This window comes from Equus asinus, chromosome 7, assembly GCF_041296235.1.
Source record: "Equus asinus isolate D_3611 breed Donkey chromosome 7, EquAss-T2T_v2, whole genome shotgun sequence".
Taxonomy (NCBI): Eukaryota; Metazoa; Chordata; class Mammalia; order Perissodactyla; family Equidae; genus Equus; species Equus asinus.
In genome coordinates, this window is record NC_091796.1 from 25,560,661 (window position 1) to 25,586,899 (window position 26,239).

A 26,239-nucleotide genomic window follows, 5' to 3' on the forward strand; every position below is an offset into this window, starting at 1 on the left:
GGTGCCCTCTGTTACCCAGCCTGTGAGTTATTTTTTATCGTGGTACTGAATCACGTTGTGTCTTGCAATGAGAAAGGAATAAAATGTGCCGAGATGGCTTTAACAGTTCTCCTGAGGGCCCTCATTTAGCAGCACATCTTGAGAAACCTGAAAGCTTCATTTTATATCTAAGTTTCTTCTGTTTTAACCTTTCAGTACACAAGGGTCTGGATCCCTGACCCTGATGAAGTGTGGCGCTCGGCTGAATTGACCAAGGACTACAAAGAGGGAGACAAGAGCCTCCAGCTCAGGCTGGAAGATGACACTGTAAGTCCAGGTCATGGGGGGGTGGGAGTGCAAGGGGCTGCGGAACAGGACTGGGTGGTACATGGTGGGCTTGAATTTTTCCTGCAGATTCCAGAAGCTGCTGAGCCCCTGGCATCTTTTTTGTTGCTGTTGATGATAATGACATCACCATTGAGAGTGATGAGTGCTAAACCATGAAACTGCTCAGTGGCTGTCTCATCACAAATAAGTGCCATCAGTGTTAGCAGCTGAGAGATCACCGGTGGCTAAGACAAAAATCTTCTCAATGGAGAGGAGAGAACCAGGAGGGTTCCCTCCATGGGGTTGAGGCATCAGTGGGAGGTGAGCGGGGAGCCACTACAAGAGACAGTGCATGTGGTGGGTCCACTGGCTCTGGACCCAGCCTGCCTGGGTTGGGATCCTAGCTTGACCCTTGTTAGCTTTGTGCCCTTGGGCGAGCTATCAATCTTTCTGTGCCTGTTGCTTCATCTATGACATGGGGCGATAGTTTGTCTAGGGTGCTTTTGAAAAGAAAATGAGTTACTATGTGACAGGTACTTAGAGTAGTGCCTGGCACATAAGTGTTCAACATGTGTCATCTGCTGCTGTGAGAATTGTTTATTATTAGTTGGCTTTCAGTTGATTTTGCTGGAAAGGAAGATAAAGTAGTAACTGAAATCCTATTCCTCCTAGAAGGTCTGATTTAGTTTCCCTTTCCACGAACCTTTTATGACTGCCTATGTGTGATTTGTGCATTTCACCAATATTTAAATGCTCACTCTGTGCACTGTGCTGGCTCATGGGGGTATGTGGGTGAATAATCGTGACCCTGCCATTTGGGGGAGCTCAGATGCTAGAGGGAGCTATGAACATGAACACACAAGTATGGCAAAGTGTCTTGACGAGTTGCAGTAGGCCGGGAAGTAAGTGGACGAGGTGCGAGAGGGATGATAAAGGAGGGAATGTGTTGAGGGAGGAGGGGATTGTGGAAAGGAACCAGCCATGGAAGATTCAGGGTGCACTGGGGTGAGAGCAGAGAGCATCCCAGGCAGGAGTTGGGTGTGCCAAAGCCCTGAGGCCTTGGTGTGTCCCCTTTGGGTGTGTCAAAGGGAAGGAAAGGAGGCCAGTGCACCTGAGAGCCACTGGAGAAGGAACAGACAGGTGGCTTGAGGCTGAGGATGCAGGCAGAGGTCATTCGTGCAGGGTTTATGGTGGGGGAGACTGGGAGAGAAACAGGCTGTGAATGAAGTGGCAGGAAGAAATCATAACTTGGCTTTGGGATGGGTTAAGTTGGGAGGCTGCAGAGCAGGCATTGCCTCGAGGAAGGCTGGGGCTGGACAGATTATTCCCTCCCTCTGAACTGCAACAGCAGAAAGTTTGTACCACAGCACCTAGCCTTTGATCATTTACTGTCTGATTGTTTTTCCTTCTTTCAAGCATTTTGGTCTCGTCTTTCTAGATCGTAATGACCTGCTTGAGAAATGGACCTTGTCTTATGCTCTGCTCACACAGTACCCGCTGTGGTTGGTGATTAACCCGTGGTTAGGAGGAAGATTGAACATCTTCCCCTACTAACTTCTCTTTTCTTCAACTCGAGCCTATCATTTGGTAAAACTGGGGCAGTGAGTTTGTTAGAAGATGTTTACACCAAGGTGTGCGCCTTGCCTCCGTCTTCCTGGCAGGCAGACTTTGCTAGCCTCGTCTTGGTTTTGAGGTAAGAAAATTCCCAACAGATGGAATCATGTTTACCTTTTGAATAACGTCCCACTCCACGCCCAAAACAAAATGAAAGTTCACCCACTTGAATGGCGTCTCTTCTCCAACAGATTTTATTTCAGTTGGTCTTTTAAGGGGGTGGGTGTTTTTGAAGAGTTGTGCGGAGGTAATGAGGAATGATAGGCTGTGTTGCTAAAACAGCAGCAGATGCTTGCCTCCCCAGCTGAAAATGAATTCTGCCCTGCGTGATGTATCCTGGCCGCTGCCCAGGACCCCTCTCTTCCCTCCCTCCCCTGCTCCGTGGCTGGTCAGCATGTAATCAGCAGGGATGCCTGAGGCTGGAGATTAGCACCTCTTGAGAAATAACTGGCTCTGAACATCTGACTATGTCCAGGTCTCCAGTGAGCTGTGGTCTGTCCACTGTGGGCTCCGAGCTATCATTAGGAGTGACTCCGCTGAGCTGTGGACCAGAGGCAGGAGAACAGAAGTTAGATGGCTGGACTCTGAATGCTTGAGGTGTCTCCTCTGTAGCTGAAACCATCCTATACCAAGCTGGCCAGAAAATCCACCTGGCTCGCTCTCGCGCGCGCTCGCTCTCTCCTCCCCCCCCACTGGCTCCTCCCTTGGAAGTCTAATAGTGTAGGTTTAACTGTAGTGACAAAGGATAGAAATAAATTCTCTTCGAGAACAACAGTGTTCTTAACCCCTGGCTTCTACCTTATTGCTAAGCTGTGCTCTCTGTTCAAGGAGGTCAAGCTTCTTGGTGTTCCTCTAAGATGTTTCTTTCCCCCTGTTGCTTGCTTATTTTTATTGTAAAATATACAAAATATAAATTTTGCCGTGTTAGCCATTTTTAAGTGCACAGTTCAGAGGCATAAAGTACTTCCACGTTGTTGTGCAACCATTGCCACCATCCGTCTCCAGAACTTGTTCATCTTCTAAGACTGAAACTCTGTACCCATTGAACAATAACTCCCCATTCCCTCTTCCCCTGCAGCCCCTGGTAATATCTATTCTACTCTCTGTCTCTGAGTTTGATTACTCTAGGTACCTCATAGAAGTGGAATCATTCAATCTTTGTCCTTTTGTGTCTGGCTTGTTTCACTTAGCACAAAGATAAAATGTTTTATATTTAAGCCAATGAGAAGATAGGAAACTTCTTAGGGGGAAAGAATAGTGTCTTCTCATTCTCCCCACAGCTGTGATGGGTGCAAGGTATCTAGGTATGCCAACTCTTAGTACAGTCCTGTTTTTCAACTGGATCAAGCATCTCTGTGTCTGCATACCTTGGTGATAAATGCAGCTTCCTCATTCTTTGTCTGGAGTGGATCTCTGCCTGGCCAGCCTTCTCTCTCCTGCCCCCACCTCCCTTACAAACTGCTCGACTCCTGCCCTCTGGTGGCAGGGAAAACTCTCCCCGTTTCCATGGTTTTGTATTTAAATTCTCTTTTCCAACCCCGAGTTTGTATGCACTATCAGCAGCCACCTTGATGGAGAGTACTCCTTGTGTGCAAGGGCCTGACTTAGTGTTCTTGGGTGAGAGGAAGACGGGAATATGTGATCTTTGGAAAGAGTAATGTGTGCTCCCTGTGTCTCAGCATATTCAAGCCCTCAAACTTTTATGGGGCCAGCGCAAGAGTATAGATGTGGACCTACGTCATTTTAGATATTAAAAGCATATTTTATCAGAATTATTTAAGTAAATCTGGAACTTCTAGTTCTTGAAAATTAAAACTTTTAATATATTAGAAATATATTTGCACTCTACTATTCAGTCTCCATCTAGTTGCTGATGTAAAGAACCACCGTCTTGCTTTAGGCATGTTAAACCTATACCTACACGTAAACAAATTCAAGAGTAATGTGCATTGTTCAGTACTGCAAGGTGTTCCTCGTCTGTCAGGTTGCAATAGTAGCAAACACTACTAATTTGTGAGCATCTCTGGAGCCACACTTAGAACATTTGGAGAAGTGAGGAAAGGGACATTCGGCCCAACTGGAAAATGGTATTTCATTATATAGGAATTTTCTTTGCATTTCTGCTATCTAAAAGGAAGGATTAACATGCTAATTTGTCTCCTAAGTGTCTTTACTGCCCAGTTCCTCCTCACACTCCAAAGCAGTGTCTGTCTCTGACATTGGCAATATTACTGCCCACCAACCTTTGAGACACCTGGACACAGTTGTCGTATTTTGAGGACATGGGGCAGGAGGTGAGCAGAAGCGTTTCCCTGGGGCCTGAAGGCATTAGTCACAAGAGTATATGTTGAGGGTTGCAGATCTCAGTGTCAGCATTAAACTCTGATCCCAAGGGCCACGTGATCTTTAATGAGCTTATATTTTGTGTTTGTGGAGCTGGAGCCCTTTAAGATGCAGGGCCCAGGGAAGGGCTCCGCTTGCTCAGGTCTAAGGATGGTACCAGACATAACAAGATCTTCTAGCGAGGAGATAGCAAACACAAGTCTTCATGTCAAGAAGCAACAGAAGAGGGGCTGGCCCCGTGGCTGAGTGGTTAAGTTCAAGTGCTCCACTGCAGGCGGCCCAGTGTTTCATTGGTTCGAATCCTGGGTGCGGACATGGCACTGCTCATCAAGCCATGCTGAGGCAGCGTCCCACATGCCACAACTGGAAGGACCCACAACGAAGAATATACAACCATGTACGGGGGAGCTTTGGGGAGAAAAAGGAAAAAAAAATAAAATCTTTAAAAAAAAAAAAAAAGCAACAGAAGAACTAGGATGTTGTCTTTGTACATTGGTGCACTCAGACCCATACACCTTGAGAACGCCTGCAGAGCTCTTGTAAACCCAGTTGAAGCTTACGGCCAACTGTGTACACATCTGGCCAACCCAGAGCTAAGACTACCTGGTAATACTCATCTGGTACCAGTAAGGCTTCTCAGTGAAGGTAAGTTGGATTACTACTTTTTTCTTTTTGTTTTACTGGTTATTTCTGTTTTTATTTATTTTAATATTGCTTCGTGGGTAATCTAATTTTTCTTTGTTTTGCTCTCAAATGCTCAATAATCAGATTGAGACAGTATTATATTTTGTTGATTGGATGGCAAGAATAATATGAAAAAGACAATATTCATCATGTTTATATTGTACATATGCAAAAAATGTTTCCTTAAAGTTATAAAATAGCATTGCATATAGGGGCCAGTCCGGTGGTGTAGTGGTTGAGTTCACGTGCTCTGCTTCGGCAACCTAGGATTTATCAGTTCAGATCCTGGGTATAGACCTACACACTGCTTGTCAAGCCATGCTGTGGCAGGTGTCCCACATATAAAGTAGAGGAAGTCGGGCCACAGATGTTAGCTCAGGGCCAGTCTTCCTCAGCAAAAACGAGGAGGATTGGCAGCAGATGTTAGCTCACAGCTAATCTTCCTCAAAAAAACAAAAAAACCATAAAAAAAGGAAAAAATATTATTGCATATGAGTATCTATCTATTGGCAATATTGTCACCAGTGCAATCAGTTATCTTGTCTAAAGTGGATTTTTAGTTTTTTAATTAAAAATATTTTTATTGTAAAATACGCATAAAATTTGCCGTCTTCACCATTTTTTTAATGAATTTTTTTTAATTTTATTGATTTAAATTTTTTTTTTTTTGAGGAAGATCAGCCCTGAGCTAACTGCTGCCAATCCTCCTCTTTTTGCTGGGGAAGACTGGCCCTGAGCTAACATCTGTGCCTATCTTCCTCTACTTTGTATGTGGGATGCCTACTACAGAATGGCTTGCCAAGTGGTGCCATGTCCACACCTGGGATCCAAACCGGTGAACCCCGGGCCGCCGAAGTGGAATGTGCGCACTTAACCGCTGCACCACCGGGCTGGCCCCGTAGTCTTCACCATTTTTAAGTATACAGTTCAGTGGCATTAAGTAGTCACACTGTTGTGTAACCATCACCACCATCCATCTCCAGATGGATCTCTGTCTACTTTTTGTCATCGATCTGTTCCCCTGCTGTATTAGTGATCTTTTCCATCAGTTAGGATATTTTGCCTGGCTGCTTCTGTTTAGGGATGGGTGAAGCATTGATTTTGCTCAGCTGGGGACATTTGGCAATGTCTGGAAACGTTTTTGGTTGTCATGATGGAGGAGGAAGGGTTTGCTGCTGGTGTCTAGTGGGTAGAGACCAGGGATGCGGCTAAATATCCTATAATGCACAGGGCAGACTCTTCCACCCTCCACCCCTGCCAGTCCTACGTGAAAACAGTGCCGAGGTTGAGAAGCCCTGGTTTAAGCCCATAGAGGAAGTGGTCTGGACTGTTGATTGCTGAAAGACACCAAGTTAAACACTAAACTGGGACTCTGTGATTCCAACAGAATGTGTAAGCTGTGTTCCCTGCAATAAATCGAAATCAAAAGATTAACCTTGACTCTGTATCTTTATGCTGCTGTAATTTTGTTTCTAATTCTAACTTCTTAATTGTATGTTTTCATTTATGGCCTTTTAATTACCTGTATCACCATTCATTCGTTATTCGTTTATTTAGAACAATTATTATTGAGCAATTATTGTGTGCCAGGGTCTGGTTATACAGCAATGAAAATGGCACATCTGTGCCTTTGTGGAGCGTTCAGTCTAATTTATAATGAATGTAATACATATACAAATAGAGGATTTAGAATATGACAAATTCCAGGCCAAGAATCTTTACAAGTCTATTAGAAGCCAGGCGAGACACGTGGCTCTACCCTATGGCACCCTCTCTCCTTACTCCCCTGACCCCACCCTCTTTTTGAAACCCCCTTGGGCAGCTACCTCTGAGTTCTTTGCCGACTTCCCAAAGCGGGAACACTTCCCGTGGCAGAGATGATATCTGAATGCTCCACCATGGTTTTCAGCCTCCTTGCAGTTAGGCAGGACCTTGTGATTACTTTTGTCCAGAGAGCTCTAGGTGGAATTGATGAAAACTCTTCCAGGCGGAAGCCTAGAAGAGGTAGCGGGAGTTGGCCATGCTCTTCTCTTCCTCTGCCTGGTGACTGTGGGGGCAGTGTGTTGATGCTGGAGTGAGCTGTGGAGCGGAGCTTCTATACCAGCCAGCCGCGGGCACCGAGTGTTAGTGAGAGAGAAACCTTTGTGGTATTAAGCCATTGAGATTTCAGAGTTAATTTGTTACTTCCTCATAACCTGAGTGATCCTTCCTAACCAAGAAGTTTACATGAATCACAGAGTATTGCATTTTTCTCTGTGCCTGCTCTGAACTTAACCCTGTGCTAAGTCATGAGGGGAAGAATAAGAAGGTTCTTTTTAAGAAGCATGATCTTTTTGGGGACTGAGAGGATGGAGATAAAACTTAAACACAGAACTATTACAGAATAAGACACAGCAGAACATTGATTCAATAAATATTTGTGCTTTTTGTATTTGTTTAGGACATAATGTAAAACAACCTTTTAACACGTAAAATACACCTAGAGCCACACACTGGCTACTACAGTGAGTATAAGTGGTTTGAGCTTGAAGTCTCCTATTATCTGGGAATATAGTTCCCTTCACTTTGTTTTTCTCTGTGGAACAGCTTTCCTAATTTCACAAAAAAGAACATCCCTACAACCACTGACCTAAGCCAAATACGTAGGCCAATAAATTTGGAAGGGCCCTCGAAGATTGTTGGGACCAGTCCTCTCATCTTACAGTTAGGGACACTGCCATCTACGGAAGTGAAGTGATGGGCTTCAAGGCCCAAGTTCAGTGGTTCTCAACTTTGGCTGCACATTAGAAACCCCTGGGGAGCTTCTAAAAAAGTATGTCACCAAGTCCAGGTAGTAGCCAAACTACTTAAATCGGAATTTGGGGATGCGACACAGCAGAGTATCTTTTTTTAAAGCTCCCCTTGGGATTCCAAGTACAAGAAAAGTTGAGAGCCACTGCTTCAGTTGATGGCCGGGACTTGAGTACAGGGTTTAACTCCTAGTTGGGTGCCATTTCCACCAGAGTATGACATGTAGCTCCTCAGGGTCAACCCCAACCCCTTGCCAGCTGGTAACCATACTTTTACTAGCTTATTTTTTCTCTAGATCTTCTGGTTCTGTGGGTAGATGAGGAGGAGAAAGAAGCTGGCTTTCTTTATCTACCATATATGCTTGTTACCAGCTCCAAATCTTTGTGCTGGGAGTTGTCATTCAAAGATGTTTTTAGTATATTCTCTTGCTGTAGTTCCATGTACATGGACACAAATTGAGGTATAGGAGAGCTCATGAATAGATCAGACATTCTATTCAGCTAATATTTTTTGAGCAAAATCATAGACTCAGAGCATTTAGAGCATTCTAGACCAATGTTCTCCACTAGAACACTGTGCTACAGTGGAATGTTCACTATCTGTATTGTCCAGTATGGCAGTCACTGGCCACATGTGGCTCTTGGGCCCTTAAAATGTGGCTAGTGTGACTGGGAAACTGAAGTTTTAATTGTGCTTAAGGTAGGGGAGGAAGACATTTCCTCTACCTGCTCTGGGTCCTTCTGGCCGGAAAACAAATCAAATTCACATGAGACAGAATAACAGTAGAAAATTAAACAAAGCTTTATACCATGTATACATGGGAGAGGCTCAGGCAAACTGAGCAACTCACCAAAATGGCGGAAGTTCTCATCTTAAATACCACCCTCAGCTAAAGACAAAGGAGGATGTTAGGGGTGGGGGGAGTCAGTTATGGGAGATTACCACACAAGTACAGTAAACGAGAGTCAGGTTATTATGTAGACTTGAGTCCTTGCCTTCCACATTGATGAGAGTTTCTAGAGATAGAAACCCCCCTTCTTCCTGGTACAGAGAGGGAGACGCCTTTACACGTGGAGATTTCCTTTACAAATGTAAATGTCTCTTAACAAAGGGTAAGTAAATTCTACTTTTCAGAGTTTCTTTCCTGTCTGCAGTTTTTAAAAGTAACCAGCCCAAAATAATCCTCATAACAAAGAGACATGTCTTGGTATGGCCAATTCCAGTCCCCTGCATTAACTTTAATGAATTTAATTTAAATAGACACATGTGCTACCCTATTGGAGTGTGCAGGTGTAGACCAATCCCTTTGCCTGTCCCTCTCTCTATAGTCTCAAGTGTTGTCTAGTCCCGTATGTTCGGTCGGGACCAATTGGAGACCCTCATCTGTTCCTGGTCTCAAGGGGAAGCTGAGGTCTATTCCAGGAGGATAACTGAGCATTACTTTTGTGACGGGTGTTAACTTTCAGCCTCTTGTTCACCTCCAAAGGCCCAGTTGTTATGTAGGGAAGTCTTTTGTGCCAGAAAGTTCATGGTCCCTGATCACATCATAAACACTTAGATTTCAAATAAAGCCATGTTTGCTGTAAGTGTTCGACACTAGCAGCAGTGTTAGAATCAAATTCCTGTTAAAGAAGGAAAATCTGTTCTTAAGTCTTGCCTTCCCTCGTTCCCTCTGGGTGTACACACACTAGGAAATCTATAGCTTTGAATGCTGAGCTCGCAGCTCCTACCTCTTTTCTGCTGCTCTGGGCATTTTTATTCTTTATCAATTTAACTGTAACCACTGCCACTGGCTTATTTGTGGACCGTGTTTTCACAAAATTGCATATGCGTTTCCCTCCTGCTTGGAGGAGAGTCTTTTGAGGGGGAGATTCATTTGAAAATAGATGGAATGCCTGCATTTCTGCCTCAGGGTTTAATGACACTGGGCTCAGGTCCCAGTTTGCTAATCTGAAAAATGAGGGCTTGGCTAGGTGAGCTCTGTGTTTCCACAATTGGCTGTGCGCCGTGCTGCTTACCGAGGTCGGGTGGAGATCCACGTCTGAGATGACCTGGTGGGGAGGGCTTCTCCCTTGGGAAGGTTTCCGAAAGACTCAGGAGGAAGATCTGGCTAGAGTCCCGCTAACACCACTAACTCCTCTGGAGATGAAGGGGGCCATCAACTGTAGAATTTAGTGGATTAAAATCAACTCTCAACACTCCATTTCCCCTTGTTTCCCCACCTTTTGGAAATTTTGTCTGTGTCTTCTTCATGATAGTCGGTTGTTTACTGGTCTCCTGTGTGGAAGAAAGTTGATATAAAAAGAGCTTTCCACAGAAAGAAAAGAGCCCTGATTGATATAAAAAAAGAAAAAACAACAACCGGAAACTATACAAAGAAGAAAATCTGACTAACAGATAACCGTTGCTATTTTGTGGGGCTGTTATTCCAGACAGACTTGAATATACAGTTTTAAATAAATGGAGTCCTGTTATAGATTTTGTTCCGTAACATGCCTTTTCTTACATGCAGCAGAATGCTGTGGGTAGCTGCCTGATCGTAAATACAGGTCTACGTCATGTTTTACTTTCATATTTTTAGCTTCGGTGAGTTGATATCTTTGTTCATTTCTAACATTATCTCCTGAGGCTAAGGAAGAGTATGTTCATGAAGAATTCTGACTGGGTGTTGCCAGCTGCCCTCCAGAAAGGGGAAATCGATCTGAACCCGTAGGCGGTGCACCTGTGTGCCCACACCCCTCCCTAGTTAGGGTCTTCTCAGTTTTTATACCTTTGCTTTTCTGATGGATGATATTAATGCTAATAATCTTTTATTTGCATCTCTTTGGTTAATGGTCAAGTTGAATAGTTTTTCATATGTTCATTTGTAGTTCTTATTTTGTGGCTTATTTTCTGTGCACAATTTTCTATTGGGACATTGGTTTTCTTTTTGATTTCTTAATTCTTTGGCTATTAAGATGATTCGTTCTGTTATATAATGCAGAATCACTGTCTCCTTTTCCCATTTTACTCTTCATATCCTGTGTGTTATGATGGTTTTAAAATTCTATATTACAGTCAAATTAATGAACACATTCCTACATTGCTCTGGCTTTTGCATCATCCTTTAAAAGTACTTCCTTCCAAAACTTTTACAAATATTTGCCCACATTTTCTTAATGGTTTCGTTTTTCCTTTCTGGTTTCAATTCTCGCATTTGTTCTATCTAAAATTTATTTTGGTGTAAGAGAATAAGAGTAGAACACTTTTCATGAATGTTGCTAGCATATCTACCACTGTTATTTGAAAAATTCCTTTTACCTATTTATTTGTAATTTTAACATTATCATGAACAAGTTTTCCATATTTGCTTGCATTTATTTCTGGAGCTGCTGTTACGTTTCATTTATCTGCCTAATTTACTGCTATTACCATAGTACTTTAATTGCTGGCTTTAATAATATACCTTAAGATATGGTACTACAAGAGCCTCTAAAAGTGGGACAGGAGAGGGCACTGATATTTACATTCTCTTAAAAATTGACTGTTATCCTGGAAAATTGAGGCTATGTCCATAGAATTTCCTGAAATGCTCGTATAGATTAATAATTCTTAAACTATGATCCATAGGCCCCCTGTATCAGAACTACTTGGGGATGGTTTTAAACATTCAGATTCCTGGGCTCCACCCCAGAGCTCCTGAAATATAAATTGTGTTTGGGAAACTGTGTTTTTACAAGCTCTCAGATGAGTCTTAAGAATGCCATAAGAAACTTAACACTCAGATAAAACATGGTAAGCAGCAGCCAAGTTCCTCCTGTTTAAATGTTAAAAAAAAAAAACACCACTACCATCTTTTTATAAATTACATGTATATGTATATATGTGTATATACATATAGTCAGTTATAAATGTATCCTGTCAATGAACTTTTTTTTGGAGGAAGATTAGCCCTGAGCTAACATCGATCAGCAGCCAATCCTCCTCTTTTTTGCTGAGGAAGATTGGCCCTGAGCTAACATCTGTGCCTATCTTCCTCTACTTTATATGTAGGATGCCTGCCACAGCATGGACTGACAAACAGTATGTAGGTCTGCACCCGGGATCTGAACTGCCGAACCCTGGGCCGCTGAAGTGGAGTGCGTGAACTTAACTGCCGCACCACCAGGCCAGCCCCTCAATAAACATTTTTGAGTGCTTGTATAGTCCAAGTGCTATGCTAAGCATGTAAGGATAACACCTTGTGTTTGAGGTTTGACCTTATGATATATAATCATACCCCTAATTACATAAATATGTCTGTCTTATATATATATATATATACACACATACATATATACACACACATACGTACACACACATACATATATATACACACATACGTACACATACATATATATCTCTCTCAAGCTCTTATTGGACTTTAGGTCAAAGTAAAATTATTGCCTTGAGTAGCTTGCATTTAGGTTGTGAAAAAATACATGTACAACTTGAGAGCACTTATAGAGGGTAGCTCATTAGTTGCAAGACCATCCAAATAAAAAGTGAGTGTGTTGGTTGGTGGAGAGTAAAAAAACACCAGCATCGAATGGGGTCAACCAAGGAAGGTTTCTTAGATAGGGGAAAGAACAGTACCCCTATTGCTGCTGAAGTTAAAGACTAGTAAGTATTGTTTTCATTGAGAAGCAGTGGAACACTTTATTAAATCTGTTTGTGCTTCCTGAATTTCTCGGGTCATTCAGTCTTTCACCCTGATATACTGAGATTATGTTATCAGCAGATTTTCCACCTGGGCTGGTCTCTTACGTAGCACAGGTATTGTATTCAGTTTGCCTTTCTTTAAAATGTGTTATTTATCTTTGTCACTTATGATTGTGTTAGGATAGCGATCCCAGCCAACAAGACAGGGCATTAAATACAGGCTAAATGCCTCCTAACTCTGCCTTTTTGTGTCTGTTCCTTGTATTTCTTTAGATTGTGCAGTACCCCATTGATGTCCAAGGCAACCAGCTGCCCTTCTTGCGGAATCCGGATATCTTGGTGGGAGAAAATGACCTGACTGCCCTTAGCTATCTACATGAGCCCGCAGTTTTGCATAATTTAAAGGTCCGTTTCCTGGAGTCGAACCACATCTACACTTACTGTGGTAAGTGTGGGGGGCATCTATTGGCTACATGTGTTTGAAAGTGCTTACAATGTTCAGACTTGATGGGTTAACCTCCAACGGTTAAGAATCCTACTTTCACTCTCATTTGTAAGTACCTCTCATCTGAGACCCTGGAAAGGTTTGCAGTCGGTGACTTTGACTTACTGAGGCTGCCCCACATCTCTGGGTGATGGCTGTTAATCACAGCTCAACCAGGGAGGAAGTGGGCCGCACCGTGCAGCCTGACTGGCTTAGGCACAGTCCTGGAGTAGATGGGAGAGCAGTAACTACATCCCGGGCCCTAGATCTGGTGTCTGCTCTCACCACCTAGCACCACTCCTGTCAAGGTCTGCTTGGCTTGGTTTTGTTTTCTGCTTGGGAAGGTGCTGCCGTTCTCTCTGACCCTCTCACTTGCCCAGTACAAACATGGTGCGTGATGATTATTTGTCGAATTCATGAGCAGATTCCAAATTTTGGTTTCTGTTTTTAGAGTATTATTAACGGTATGGTGAAAACAAGAACGCTATTCACTGTTTGAGGGGCAAACCATTTTAGAATCTGGTTGAGGGAGGAGTCAGGGTGAGGGCTCCTTTGTGGGGGTTGTCTGGTGTGCGCCAGAGCCCTGGTCTTGTCCGGGATCACAAGTGAGGCCTCGGGATCGGGATTCTTCTCACATGATATTCCCTTTGGTCTGCAGTCGATCATTTGGCTGCTAATTTAGCGTGAGCTTTCCTGCTGGATTCCAGGAGCTGTGAACAGCATGTTGACGTCAGTGCTTCAGAGTTAGTTTCCCACAAGCGCCTTCACCCTGTTTTATTTAAAAGAAACTATCAATTACCAAAGCCTTCAGTAAGTTTTTTATTTTTCCAACAAGATGAAGAAAAACTCCCTCTTTAGGAGGAAGAGATGAATGACCATCAGCTTCACTTTTTAAAGGCATCCCTTCTAATAGAGGTCCTGGTGTTGGTACGTATTTATCCCAATGCACCGTGGCTTCAGCTTCAGCTGTTCAGAGTGAGTGATGGAGCACAGAATTCTGTGTCATCAAGAAGCGCTCGTTTCTGCTCTGGAGAGGGCTGAGACGTTTTAGGAAAATGTGTGACCTCAGAGTATGATATCAAAATTTTCACTGAATGCTACATGAATATTAGGGTTTTATGCAACTCTCTCATAACCAGTAGAACATGTGAGGCTATTTTTAAGAGAGTGTTGCAAGACATTAGCTTTATTAAGTGGAGTTTGTCAGAGTTCTGGGCCCGATTGGTTGGGCCAGGTTGTCTTTTCAGGCTGACTTCTGTCTGAAGAGGACTTGGTGGGAGTCTTTTTCCTCCTTTCGCCCTTTACTTGAAATAATTTAGTTTATTACATTTCAGTTTTCCTATCTGTCTCTCTCTTTGGTATTTTTCTCCCTCTTAAATAGACTTTGCTTTTTAAAGCAATTTTAGATTCACAGCAAAATTGAGTGGAGGGTACAGAGATGTCCCATGTACTCCCTGCCCCGACATATGTGCAGCCTCCCCCACTATCAACATTCTGCTCAAGAATGGTACATTTGTTATGATTGATGAGCCCAGAATGACACATCATTATCACTGAAAGTCCATCATTTACATTAAGGTTCATGCTTGGAGGTGTACATTTTGTGGGTTTGCACAAATGTCTAATGACATGTATCCACCCTTATGGTATCATAACAATAGTTTCACTGCCCTGAGAGTCATCCGTGCTCTGCTTATGCATCTCTCTCTCCCTGCTAACCTCTGGCAACCACTGATCTTTCATACTGTCTCCATAATTTTGCCTTTTATAGAATGTCATATGGTTGGAATCACAGTATATAGCCCTTTCAGATTGGCTTATTCCACTTAGTGATGTGCGTTTAATGTTCCTCCATGTCTTTTCAAATCTTGATAAATAATTTCTTTATAACACCAATATTCTGTTGTCTGAATTTATCAGTTTATTTATCCGTTCACCTATTGAAGGACATCTTAGTTGCTTCTAAGTTTTGGCAATTGTGAATAAAGCTGCTATAAACATCCATGTATAGGTTTTTGTGTGGATGTTTTCGGCAACTTTGTGTAAATACCAAGGAATATGAATGCTGGGTCATATGGTAAGAGTATGTTTAGTTTTGTAAGAAACTGCCAAAGTGGCTTTACCATTTTTCATTGCTGCTAGCCATGAACGAGAGCTTTCATTGCTCCATATCCTTGTCAGCATTTGGTGGTGTTGGTATTCTGGATTTCGGCCATTCTGTTAGATGTGTAGCGGTATCTCATTGGTGTGTTAATTTGCATTTCCCTAATGATAGATGACGTGGAGCATCTTTTCAGGTGCTCATTTGCCATCTGTCTGTCTGTCTTTGGTGAGGTGTCTCTTTAGGTCTTCATTGGTTCATTTCCTTATTGTTGAGTTTTAAGAGTTCTTTGTATATCTTGGAAAATAGTCCTTTATCAGATATGTTTTTTGCAACTATTTCTCCTAGTCGGTGGTTTGTCTTCTCATTCTCTTGACTGCGTCGCTTTTCAAACACCAGAAGGGAACACAATGTAGGAGATCGCCCATCTTGGCGATGACCCTTTCCATTCCTGCCTCCTCTTCCCCAAGTAACTAGAAAAGCTCACATATTTTTTACCCCATCAGTGGTTGTCTTGAGATCCAGAATGTGCTCTTGTGTGAAAGAAAAAGGTATGGATTTCTATCTTGTCTTGAAGATTGAATTTGTATTTTGTTCTCCTTTCACATTTTCAAATATCAGTTTACCTTGCCCTCATAAAAGATATGAAAGGTTAGAGGATTTTCTGACTCTTCATTCAACGTCTATTTGTTGAGTCCATCCTTGCGATGTATCCTTTTGGGGACACAAGATGAAAAAAAAAAATAATGAAATGAAGGATAACTCATGATATAATATGATGTGAGATAATAATAAATAGCTAACGCTCAGTGCTTACTATGCAAGGTGCTGGTCTAAATGTTCTCTCTCAATCATTTTATCCTCAGGATAAACAGGTAAAGGCAGTTATTATACCCATTTTACAGTCCAGGAAAGTGAGGCACTCAGAGGTTAAGTAATTTGCCAAAGTCACACAGTTAATAATTGGCGGAGCAAGATTTGACCTTAAAATGTGTAAATCATATTCCTTCTCTCCAATTTCTTTGTATTTTAGTTAAGATAACCCATACACCAATGAAACATTAATTGCCCCTTTCCTAGATTTTACTTAAGTTTTTAAGCCTCTAACACCCATTGGTAGAGTTACACATCCCTTTCTCTCTGATCCTGCACCACTTTGCACGTGCCTATTTTGTGAATTCGGGTTTTGAGTGTGTGTGTGTATGTGCTTATTCCATGCTCTGGGGTATTTGGAGGCCTGGCCTGTCATTTTTTTCCTCCACTGGAGCAAAGCACAGTGCCTGGTAAACACACAGGTATGTCTTGATTTAGTTGAGTGATTCATTACGACTCATGTTACTCTCTCATTCTTTAGTTTTGATGTAAATGAACAGGGGCCTTTAAAAACTGATGCCAGGTGGCCATCGTGCTATCAGAATCTGACTGCATCGTCTGTTTGCAGGTATCGTGCTTGTTGCCATTAATCCTTACGAACAGTTGCCAATCTATGGACAAGATGTCATCTATGCCTACAGCGGCCAAAACATGGGGGATATGGACCCCCACATCTTTGCTGTGGCAGAGGAAGCCTACAAGCAGATGGCCAGGTAAGAGTAACCGCAGCCCAGAGGTCCTCCTGGCTAGCCAGGGAGCAGAAAGGGGAATTTCTGCCTTTTTTTGCTGCTTTTGCTCAGTGGTGGAGTGGTGATTCTTCGGTTGAGGAAATGTCTTGGAAACAAAACCAGCCCGGGTTCTATTTCTTAGCACATTTCCTCATGTCGTCTTCTTGTTCTTGTGAACCTGAACCTGGGCCTAGAGAGCAGTGGCTCCTTAGACTTGATTCATCTTTCGAGCAATGAAGTAAGTGCCTAGCATTTCATCTCTCCTTGACTTCCTTTTGGCTTTCTTTCCTCCCCTCCTGGTGTAATGAATCCGTTTTATAGCACCAGCATTCATTTTAGAGATCTCACTGAAGGCTTCTTTTCGAAGGAACCAGGATTCCTTGACAGCTTCTTGTGAGGCCCAGCATTTGGGGCAGAAATAGAAATTTCAGATTAGCAGTCATACATAGTGGTTTTGGACTTTTAGCCTGGAAGTTGGAGTTCTGTTTAGACACTTAAGTAGATCATCTCACTTTAGTTCTTTTTCTAGCTCGGAAAGATAGGTACAGGTCTGATTTGGCGTCTGAAGGCAGTCTGCTGTCCTAATTCTCTCTTCTTTGGGAGAGATCAGTTTTTTTCCTCATAGAGCCTTCAACTGATTGGTTGAGGCCCACTCACGTTATGGAAGGCAATCTGTTTTACTTAAAGTTGACTAATTTAACATTAATCTCATCTAAAAAATAACTTCACCAGAAATATCTTGACTAGTGTTTGACCAAATATCTGGATACTGTGGTCTAGCCAAGGTACATGTAAAATTAATCATCACAGTAATGGCCTTGAGCTGTTCAGGCATAATGTAGGGAAAGACAGTTTTACCAAAGTTTTGGTGGAAATGCATATTCCTGTTAACGTTAAATGCTGGATCCTTTTAGCAAAATCTTTCTTGCCACCTCTAGAGAACGTCTTATGGAGCTAGCTGCAAACATAGGAAAGTCTTTTTAGGGGAGGGGGCTGATTAGGCTACTTTAGTGAGAGGAGAATTCCATTTAAGGTGGTCTATGCTTCAGCGAGTCTCGGAGTATATTTTCAGCCCAATGGAAGTTTCCATGAGGGAAGGCTGTTTTGTAGGCTTCCTTACTGATTTGTAATGTTTTATTGCTGGACGTGGAGATCAGTACATAAAAAGTTGGCTTCCTTAGAGATATACAGTGACCATATTCAAAGTAAGCAGTGATTGAAGAACTGAGCAATTTAATAAATAGTCTATAACCATTTTCTTTCTCCAAAATGTGGTAAGAGACTGTGGAGCTAAAATGTTTGCAACCTTTGGCCCCTGTAATGCCCTGAGAAAGACCACCTACTATATTAATCGGCTTCAGGGCTTGACAAGGAGTCACTTAGCTTGGTAACTTATTGATGCAACCTTCTGAGTATGGTTCAAGGGCAGATCATGGGGAGAAAAGAATGAGTTTTAGTGTGTTACAGCACACAACCCCTTCACGTGTTACTGTTGGAGGTCAAGTGTGTGGCACAGTGGAGGGAGATCTGAGGTCTGGACAGGCTTTCACGCCTTGAGAGAATCACTTAAGCTGAGTTTTCATTTGCTTCATGTGAAGATGACTATCCTTCCCTCCTTTGGAGGATGGTTTCTTTATGGTTCTAAAACAGAGACTGAGCGAGGCTTAGTTCTGATGACTTTCTGCCAGGCTCGAAGTTCTAGTAACTCTCTAAGGCTTGTTTTTTTCTGGATATCATTGATATTTGATTATTTTACATCTCATTCTCCTCTCTTAGCCAGTTGCACTTAGATGTATCAGAAATTACTGCTCTTTATCAAAGACTTCTTGAGGCCCCTCTATAGCTTTGAGAATCTTCTGTCCTCCAGCTTGATCCACACCGTAGATCCTCTTGACTAGATGCCTCCATTTTTCCCTTCCATGCCTGAAGCTGGGCTTTTGATTTTTCTACACTTGGATTATTTCACTTGTTTGAGTCCCCATTCCCATTCATTAGAGGGCGTCCAGGGTGGTGGTAATACCATCTTGCCTAGGTAACACATTTGATGATTAAAGGGTGTGGATGTTAAAGTTGGACCAGGAATTGCTTCCCTAAGAGTTTTCTTTAAGATTTTAAGGTTTATACTCACTTTACCCACTGAGTCTTCAGGGTGTAGCCAATTAATTTTGCTGAAATTCTTGTGTAGTTTTTGCTCATGAACGTGCATTAGAAATATAAGACCAGCACGTGTGGCTACAGGAGAGAGCTATTTTTGAATGTTCTGTTGTCAGCAGCTCAGGATTTCTGTTATTGATCTGAGAGATGCATTAGAAACCCCAGCAGAATCTTTGTTCTGCAGGGAAAGAGGAGACCCGCTGGTCAGATGCAGGGAAGATTTTTGCTGTGTTTCCAGTATGGGCCTTCTCTGTCAACTTTGAGCGCTAGAACACATTTGTCTGACAATACTTGCCGACTATGTGTTGTGTTCTTCCTGACTCATCAGCAGTTGAAATAATTGTTATGTAATTCAAGTAGCCATGGCCTGGCACAGTGTGCTTTGAGTCTGAGCGTCTAACAACTGGGCAAAATAAAGGGGTAAGAAACTAAAGTTAATGACTTCCAGTATTTGGAGGCTATGACTCAACTGGGTCTTGGACTCAGCAATTCTTTCTCTTGATTCACTGAGGACTGGATTTTCTTTCTTAATGTTGTTCATCTGGGGACTCTTCAATTCCTCATGCTTTCAGTGGGTGAGGGAACTCTGTCAAAGCTCGAAGGAAGAAACCCAGACCTTTATCTCCATCCTGAGAGTTCTTAAAGTCTTGTTGTGCAGGAGGAAAGTAAGAGAAGAGGATTGGTTCACTGTCCCTAGCCCTGTTGAGAGTAAATGGAGATTCACAGTGAAGAAAAAGAAGGTTAAAGCAGTATAACACATCAAACTCATTAATTCTGTCCTCTGCATAAGGACCTATAGCTGTGTGAGAAGGGAGACTGACCTCCACTGCTTGCTTCTTTCCTTCTGCCCCTCCCTCTCAGTTCAAGATCCAGAATGCCCTCTCCCTTAATTTTATCTGCCTCAATTCCAGGCTCAGCTCCTACTTTAAATCATATAGGGCAAAGATTTGTGAAGTATCAATTGTTTGATAGGCTCCTTACTGAATGAATCCTAAGAAATGTAAGACCTCTCCCCACTTCTTAAGGAGCTCACAGTCTGATTAAGAGAGAAGCTAAATAGGCCAAAAAGGCTATAACTTCAGGAAGTATAACTAGAAGCAATGTGCGGGGTTATTTGAATTGGGTTCGGAGATGAGGCTGTCACAAATGGTCAAAGAAAACTGTAGGATTTAAGCTGGATCTTGATGAATTGGTTGGATACATAGAGTGAGAAGAAGGCATCTAGGTGGGTGGAATAGAGTGATCATAATGTCAGAAGTGGAGCATCAAAAGGCATGGTCACAAAACTACAATAAGATTGCTTCATACCCACTAGGATGTCTATAATTGAAAACACATAATAAATGTTGGCAAGGATGTGGAGAAATTAGCATCCTCATACACCACTAGTGGGAATGTAAAATGGTGCAGCCACTCTGGAAAATAGTCTGGCAGTTGTTCCAAAGGTTAAACATAGTTGCCTCATGATCACTCTCATATATATTCCACTCTTAGATGTATACCAAGGAGAGATGAAAACATATATTCACCCAAAACTTATACACAAATGTTTATATTAGCATTATTCACAATAGCCAAAAGGTAAAAATAACCTGAATAACCAACTGATGAATGGATAAACAAAATGTGCCATGTCCATACGGTGGAATATCGTTTGGCCATAAAAAGGAACAAAGTACTGATACACACTACAACATGGATGAACCTTGAAAACAATGCTAAGTGAAAGAAGCAAGACACAAAAGACTACTATGTTGTATGATTCCATTTATTTGAAATGTCCGGGATAGAGAAATCTATGGAGAGAGAAAGTAGATTAGTGGTTGCCTAAGGCTCGTGGTTTGAGATGAAACAATTAGTGATTGTTAATGGGTATGGTGTTTTTTTTGGGGAGGGGGGAGGTGAATGATGAAAATGTTCTAAAACTGATTGTTGTGATGCACAACTCTGCAGATGTACTAAAAACCATTGAATTGTATACCTTAAATGGGTGAATTGTGTATTCTGTGAATTAAATATCTCAAAAAAGCTATTGTAAACAAAAGGCATGGTCAGGGACCAGTACCTAGAAGAGTTTACCGTATGTGGTGAGTGGTCTGTAAGGCTGTTGGAGACTGTGCAGTTAGGGTGGGGCCAGACTGTGGAGGCCTGTGAAGAGGGTGAATTTTGGGGAGAAAATTGTGTTCTACTAACAGAGGGTATGAAGATGGTCAAACGAGTTCGGGAAACCCTGGATTTATCATGTGGAACATCTTCCTTTAAGGCAGGGCTTCTCCTAGCAGTTATGTTGACATGCATTCTGAGTCTCCAAGATGGGGACGCATTATGCTGGGTTTGCAAATCATATGTAGACACAAAACTGTTTTCAATGATTATCTCAAGGGGCTAATGTTCTTTACACCCCTCTTTGGGAATTGCTGGCCTAGGGCAACAGAGACATTTTAGAGCTTGTTAGATAAGGAGATAAGATGATACAAGGGACATTCAAAGAAAAATTTTTCTGATGGACCCTATTTCATAATGATCTTTTATTCTCCATATTCCTATACCATTTCCAAGGATGAGAACACCTTGTTGTGAGAAGCTTAGATTCTTGTGGAAGTATCTTGTCTGTTGTAAACGACCTGTATGCAGTGTGTGAGACCCTGCACACCGTGTGATGATCTATTTCTTGTGTCACCAGCACTTTACCTGAGGGCACATGATTGGTGTTCAAGGAAGAGTAGAAACAGTCAACACATTAATGCGTTTAGTTCTCACAACTGTGAAGTGAGATTAGTTATTCCCACTATGCAGATGAGGATAGAGACATGAGGACTTAGAACTATTCTCCAAGGTCATGAAAATAGTAGATAGGTGAAGCTCAAATTCAGACCCCATCTGTTTGCCTTACATTAGCGGCGAAGCAGGTCTACCTCCCTCAGTGGTACCTACTGACTGGCCCCAGACAGTCTTCCCAGAAAAGAGCAGACTCTAGTTCTCAGGGCACCATAAGGGGAAAAGGATAGACCTTTTCCCTTAATAATTCAAAAGTGTCTGAGATTCCACAGTGAGACTAGCGTTTTGGTGCATTTTCTAGCTTTGCTGGTGGGAGGGGACCATCTTATTGGGCTGGCCAGGTCTGGTCTCTCTTCAAGCTGTTTGTGGTGGTTTTCTGAAAGAGTGGGGACACTGCAAAGCAAAGTTATTTGCTCAGGTAGCCAAGGTAATTGAGCACGCACTTTTCCATCAGTCCTTGCTCTGTTGCTAAGCTGTGACTAGTAGTGAAAGATGGGACTGCTATTACCTGGGAGCCCGGGGAGGGAGTGCACCTAGGCACACCTGTGGTGGATGATGGACACAGGCCCTCATGCATGGGAGTGTTCCTGGAGATGTGGGAGGAGCTCCTTGAGAGTGACTGTGCTCACTGGGTTGGAGGGTGGGAATCTAATTCATAAACCCTGCTGGGGTCTTGGGAGAGGATAGCTTGCTGGGTTTGCGCCCCACAAGCGTGAAAGGTTTGGAGAGAATTTGATGCCCTTTCAGGGTAACAGTATGAAAGTAAGTGTCCATAGTGAGAAAGGCACCCCTCCCCCACCAAAAAAAAAAAAAACCTAGAAATGCTTCACTTTGTTAAGCAGGAGGAAGAGATTTTAATGATGATGGTATGAGTGGAAGTGAGAGACTGTCCTCTGTGGCCAGTGACAACCAAAAGCAAGCACATTAGCTCTTCTCAGGGCAATGAGAAAAATTCCTGATTGTAGAAATGTGTTGGAAGGGAGAGGAAATGAGGAAGCTCTGCATTTTCCATTTTTGAGGTCAAAAATAAAAAATAGAATTGACACCTTTATCTTCCCAGTCTTTGCGCTGAAATACTCCAGGATATACAAGACTGGACTGAGGACTTTTCAGGATCTCTTCAGCTGTAGACTCTGGAATTTGGATCTTTGGGAAAACAATTTTTAAAAGGAATTATACATAAGTGAACCAAATCCATACTTTGCTTTGAGATTAAGTTTTAACTAGGATGATGTCAGTTTCTTCCTTCCTTTTTGAAGTAAGGTGATTTATTATTCTGCGTTGTTGTACAGTTTGGGGCAAGTTTGGGACGTGAAGTACTCGGTGATTAGACCTGATGTTTTCAGTGAAAGAACTTCATGTTACTGCTGAGAGCAGAGCCAGGTTTTGTTTCTCTGTAAGTTGTTTGCTGTGCAGGAGTGTCCAGGCGTCAGTCCCTGGTAATGTTGTCTCCGTCACCTACTGTGTGTTGTGGACAAAGCTTTGCCCCTGTGGTTCTCAGTGTCCTCACTCTTTAAGGAGAACATTGGCCCAGTCTCAGAGAGACTTGGACTTAGTGAGAAGTCATGAGGAAGCTTGGACGCCATTGAGCACTCTAAAAATCTGGGGTGCGGATGTTAAAGTTGACAGACAGCTTCATTGACTGTTGCTTAATATAACAAATGATGGAATCACTGAGGAGGTCAGTAATTAGGGAGCAATGACTTGCTGAATTTTTACAGTGAAATCTGAAACCATGACTTCATTCAACCCTGACTTTTTGGATGAAGTTTTGTTTTCCTTCCCACTCATGATTTCAAGTTGAGGCTGGTCAGGACCACGTTGCTTTAGGACAAGTATAGGAGATGCTCAAGAACACAGGAAAGGCTTTTAATTTTTTCTCAGGGATTATCTCTTATTTCTAGAACATGCCCTGAGTAGTTCCCCTCTGTTCAGAGTCTCCCTGGGATGCTCCCTTCACTGGGCTGTTCACTGGTACCTATTCTTCCTGCTCTCCTCTGTCTCCTCTTCCAGCCCCTCCTGCCCGGCCACGCCTGTGCACACCGCCTCCCTCCCCAAGGGACGCCACAGCAGTGAGGTCTGTAGCATCGTTTTGATCCTTTATAATCTTTTATGTGCTATCCTTCTTTATATTTCTACCTATCATGTTTAAAATTCTAGTTTTATCACTTGAATTTCTGAGTGTAGGGGAAAGTTAAGTGTGCAGTGAATGTGGCTAATGATGTCCCTGTGTTAAAAGAAATTGATAGTAAGTGGATGCTGTTGTCTCCTTTTAAAGTTGTGAATTTAGAAAAGTATAAGACTGGACCATTCCCATTGTCTAACTTTGAGGACCCTGCATAGGTCATGAATGTTATTAATAGTTGCTTCTCTGCAGTGTATCTAACATGCTTCACGAAGATACTTCTGTTTGCTTTCACCCGTGGGTCTGAGCTCTGTCCCGTGCAGTGGTACAGGACAGTGAGTGTTTCCTCACACATGGCAGCCCTGCTGGACCCAACATCCTGGCTCCTACAGCCATTCTGAGCATGGTTTTCAGACCCTCTCCCATTGTGGTAACCTGTGGACACCATCTGGTCTTTGTGTTGGTGGTCACTGGATGTGGTCTGCCAGATGAGGGGAAGAGTTACTGCTTATACAAAACTTCTGTTAGAGGAGCCTGTAACTGCAATGACTTTTGGCAGACATTACATATTGTTGACTTTAATAAGTTTGCAAGCTGCTAAATTCTATCCACCCCCTGCCTACATATGCACAAACATTATTTTATTACAACTTTAATGAGATTTAATTGACTGGCAATAAACTGCACATATTTAAAGTGCAGTTACACACCTTAAATTGGAGATACAGTTTGACACATCCTGACATGTGTACACACCCGTGAAACCACCACAATCCAGATAATGAGCATTTCTTTAACTCTCCCAAATTTTCTTCTGTTCCTTTGAAATCCACCCCTCTGCCCCCAGGTAACCACTGATCTACTTTCTGTCACTATAAATTCAAACTCCTTTTAAGATATGTTGCCCTCATTCTGCACTGCTCGATTGATTTTTCACGTGCTGAGCAGGATTCTACAGTCATCCATATTAAATTTCACCTTTTGTGCCTGTGTCCCATTATCTAGCGAGTGTGTCTTTTTGAATCCTGATTTTTGCATCTGACCTATTAGGTCTCCCTGGTTTGATGCGTGTGCAAAGTTAACAGATCTGTTCTCTGTCTTCTCATCCACTGATTAAGAAGTGTTAATATGGTTGCATTCCTATAACATGCGGGGAACAGTTCTTTCTCTAGGTACTAATAATTTAATAGAACTAAAAATTTAGTCAAGTACTTACCTGTATTTTTAAATCTTGTTAAAACCTGTGCACACTGGGTTGGTCAGGCAGGATTTTTGTCACTGTTTATGTTCAAGGAGCTGGGCTAGCACACACCGCAGTTAACACTCCAGCCTCACTGCTTCCTTCCCATCATATTTTGCTCTGGTCAAGTTCTTTCACTTAAGACACTTCCATTTCCTCAACCGAAACAAGAGAATGTGTGTGTGTCCTTCCCTTCTCAGGTTATTGTAAGGAATAAATGGTGCCTCACACACTTGAGCCTAAGCACAGAGTCCTGCACTGGGCACTGCCCAGTGGACACAAGCTCTTGTGGTTACTACAGACTGTTCTTGTTCCACAGCCTTGTTCTGATGTCAAAGTCAAACTTAGCACCCCACGTGGGTTTCTTTTGGAATTCATAGTGGTGATGACATCTGAGTAAGACTTAGTTTTTCAAGGTGTCTGAAATAATTTTCAGTGTAAAAAGCTAATGAAATGTGAAGCCTAGCAGAATGAAATGGCATTTCTATTTACATTGTAGTAATGCCTTTCACGCCATGTTAACCACTCTTTTTCTTTTTTAACTGCAAATTTTTACGTTTATATCCTGGAAAACAGAGTGGCTGTGAACCTAGTCTAATGGGCCTAAGTTTATTAGGAAAGGAAGATCCATAGCAAGTTACCTAAGTTAACCTCACTTTTCACCAGTGCCTGCATCTATAAAATGGGGATAAAATAGTGTGTAGTTCATAAGATTGTTTAGAATTAAACGATTTGATAAACTGAAAAGTGCTTAGGTGATTTCTGGCACAGAGTAAGTGTTCAGTAAGTGTTTGATATAGTGATGGTGGTCGTGACAATAATGATGATAAATAATATGTGATGTCCATCATTATCGTTTCGTAGCGTCTGAAAGAAAGAAGTGCTGGAAAGAGAGTTCAAAGCTGAGTTGGGATTCCCTCTGTGGGTCACCCTCAGAGAACACATAGTCCTTCAGGGCCAACAGAAGAGTATAAGAATGGCAATTCCATGTGGTTAACAATGTTCTTTTGGACTTTTTTATAGGTTTGTGTTTGAAATTAGCATTATAGAAGTTTATAGGTGGTTGCCAATCTATCTAGAGGAAATACAGCGTCAATTGCATTATGTTTAAACCTATTTATTGTCATATACAGAAGCCAACAACTTTCAGTGTTGAACTTAGAGTGAAATTGCACTGTTACTGTCCGAGCAGCCCCTCGCATGGTGATAGAATGTGGACACCCTGCCCTTTTGGTGATGCCATCTGTAAGCTTAAGCAAAGAGAAAGTACTACATGATGCTGCAGGAACTGAACAATTATTCGATTATTTCCTAGGCAGTTGCTTGAAGGGCAGCCTGC

The 26,239-nt window shown here is 42.3% G+C and overlaps 1 protein-coding gene across 1 annotated transcript in view; it reads left to right on the forward strand.

Moving 5' to 3' along the window:
* Nucleotides 1–26,239, forward strand: part of MYO5B (myosin VB) — a 347,774-nt gene that overhangs the window by 139,646 nt on the left and 181,889 nt on the right. The window contains exons 2-4 of the mRNA XM_044774721.2: nucleotides 196–306; nucleotides 12,691–12,862; nucleotides 16,444–16,588. Coding sequence (XP_044630656.2) covers nucleotides 196–306; nucleotides 12,691–12,862; nucleotides 16,444–16,588 — 428 coding nt within the window. The remainder of the gene's footprint in view (nucleotides 1–195; nucleotides 307–12,690; nucleotides 12,863–16,443; nucleotides 16,589–26,239) is intronic.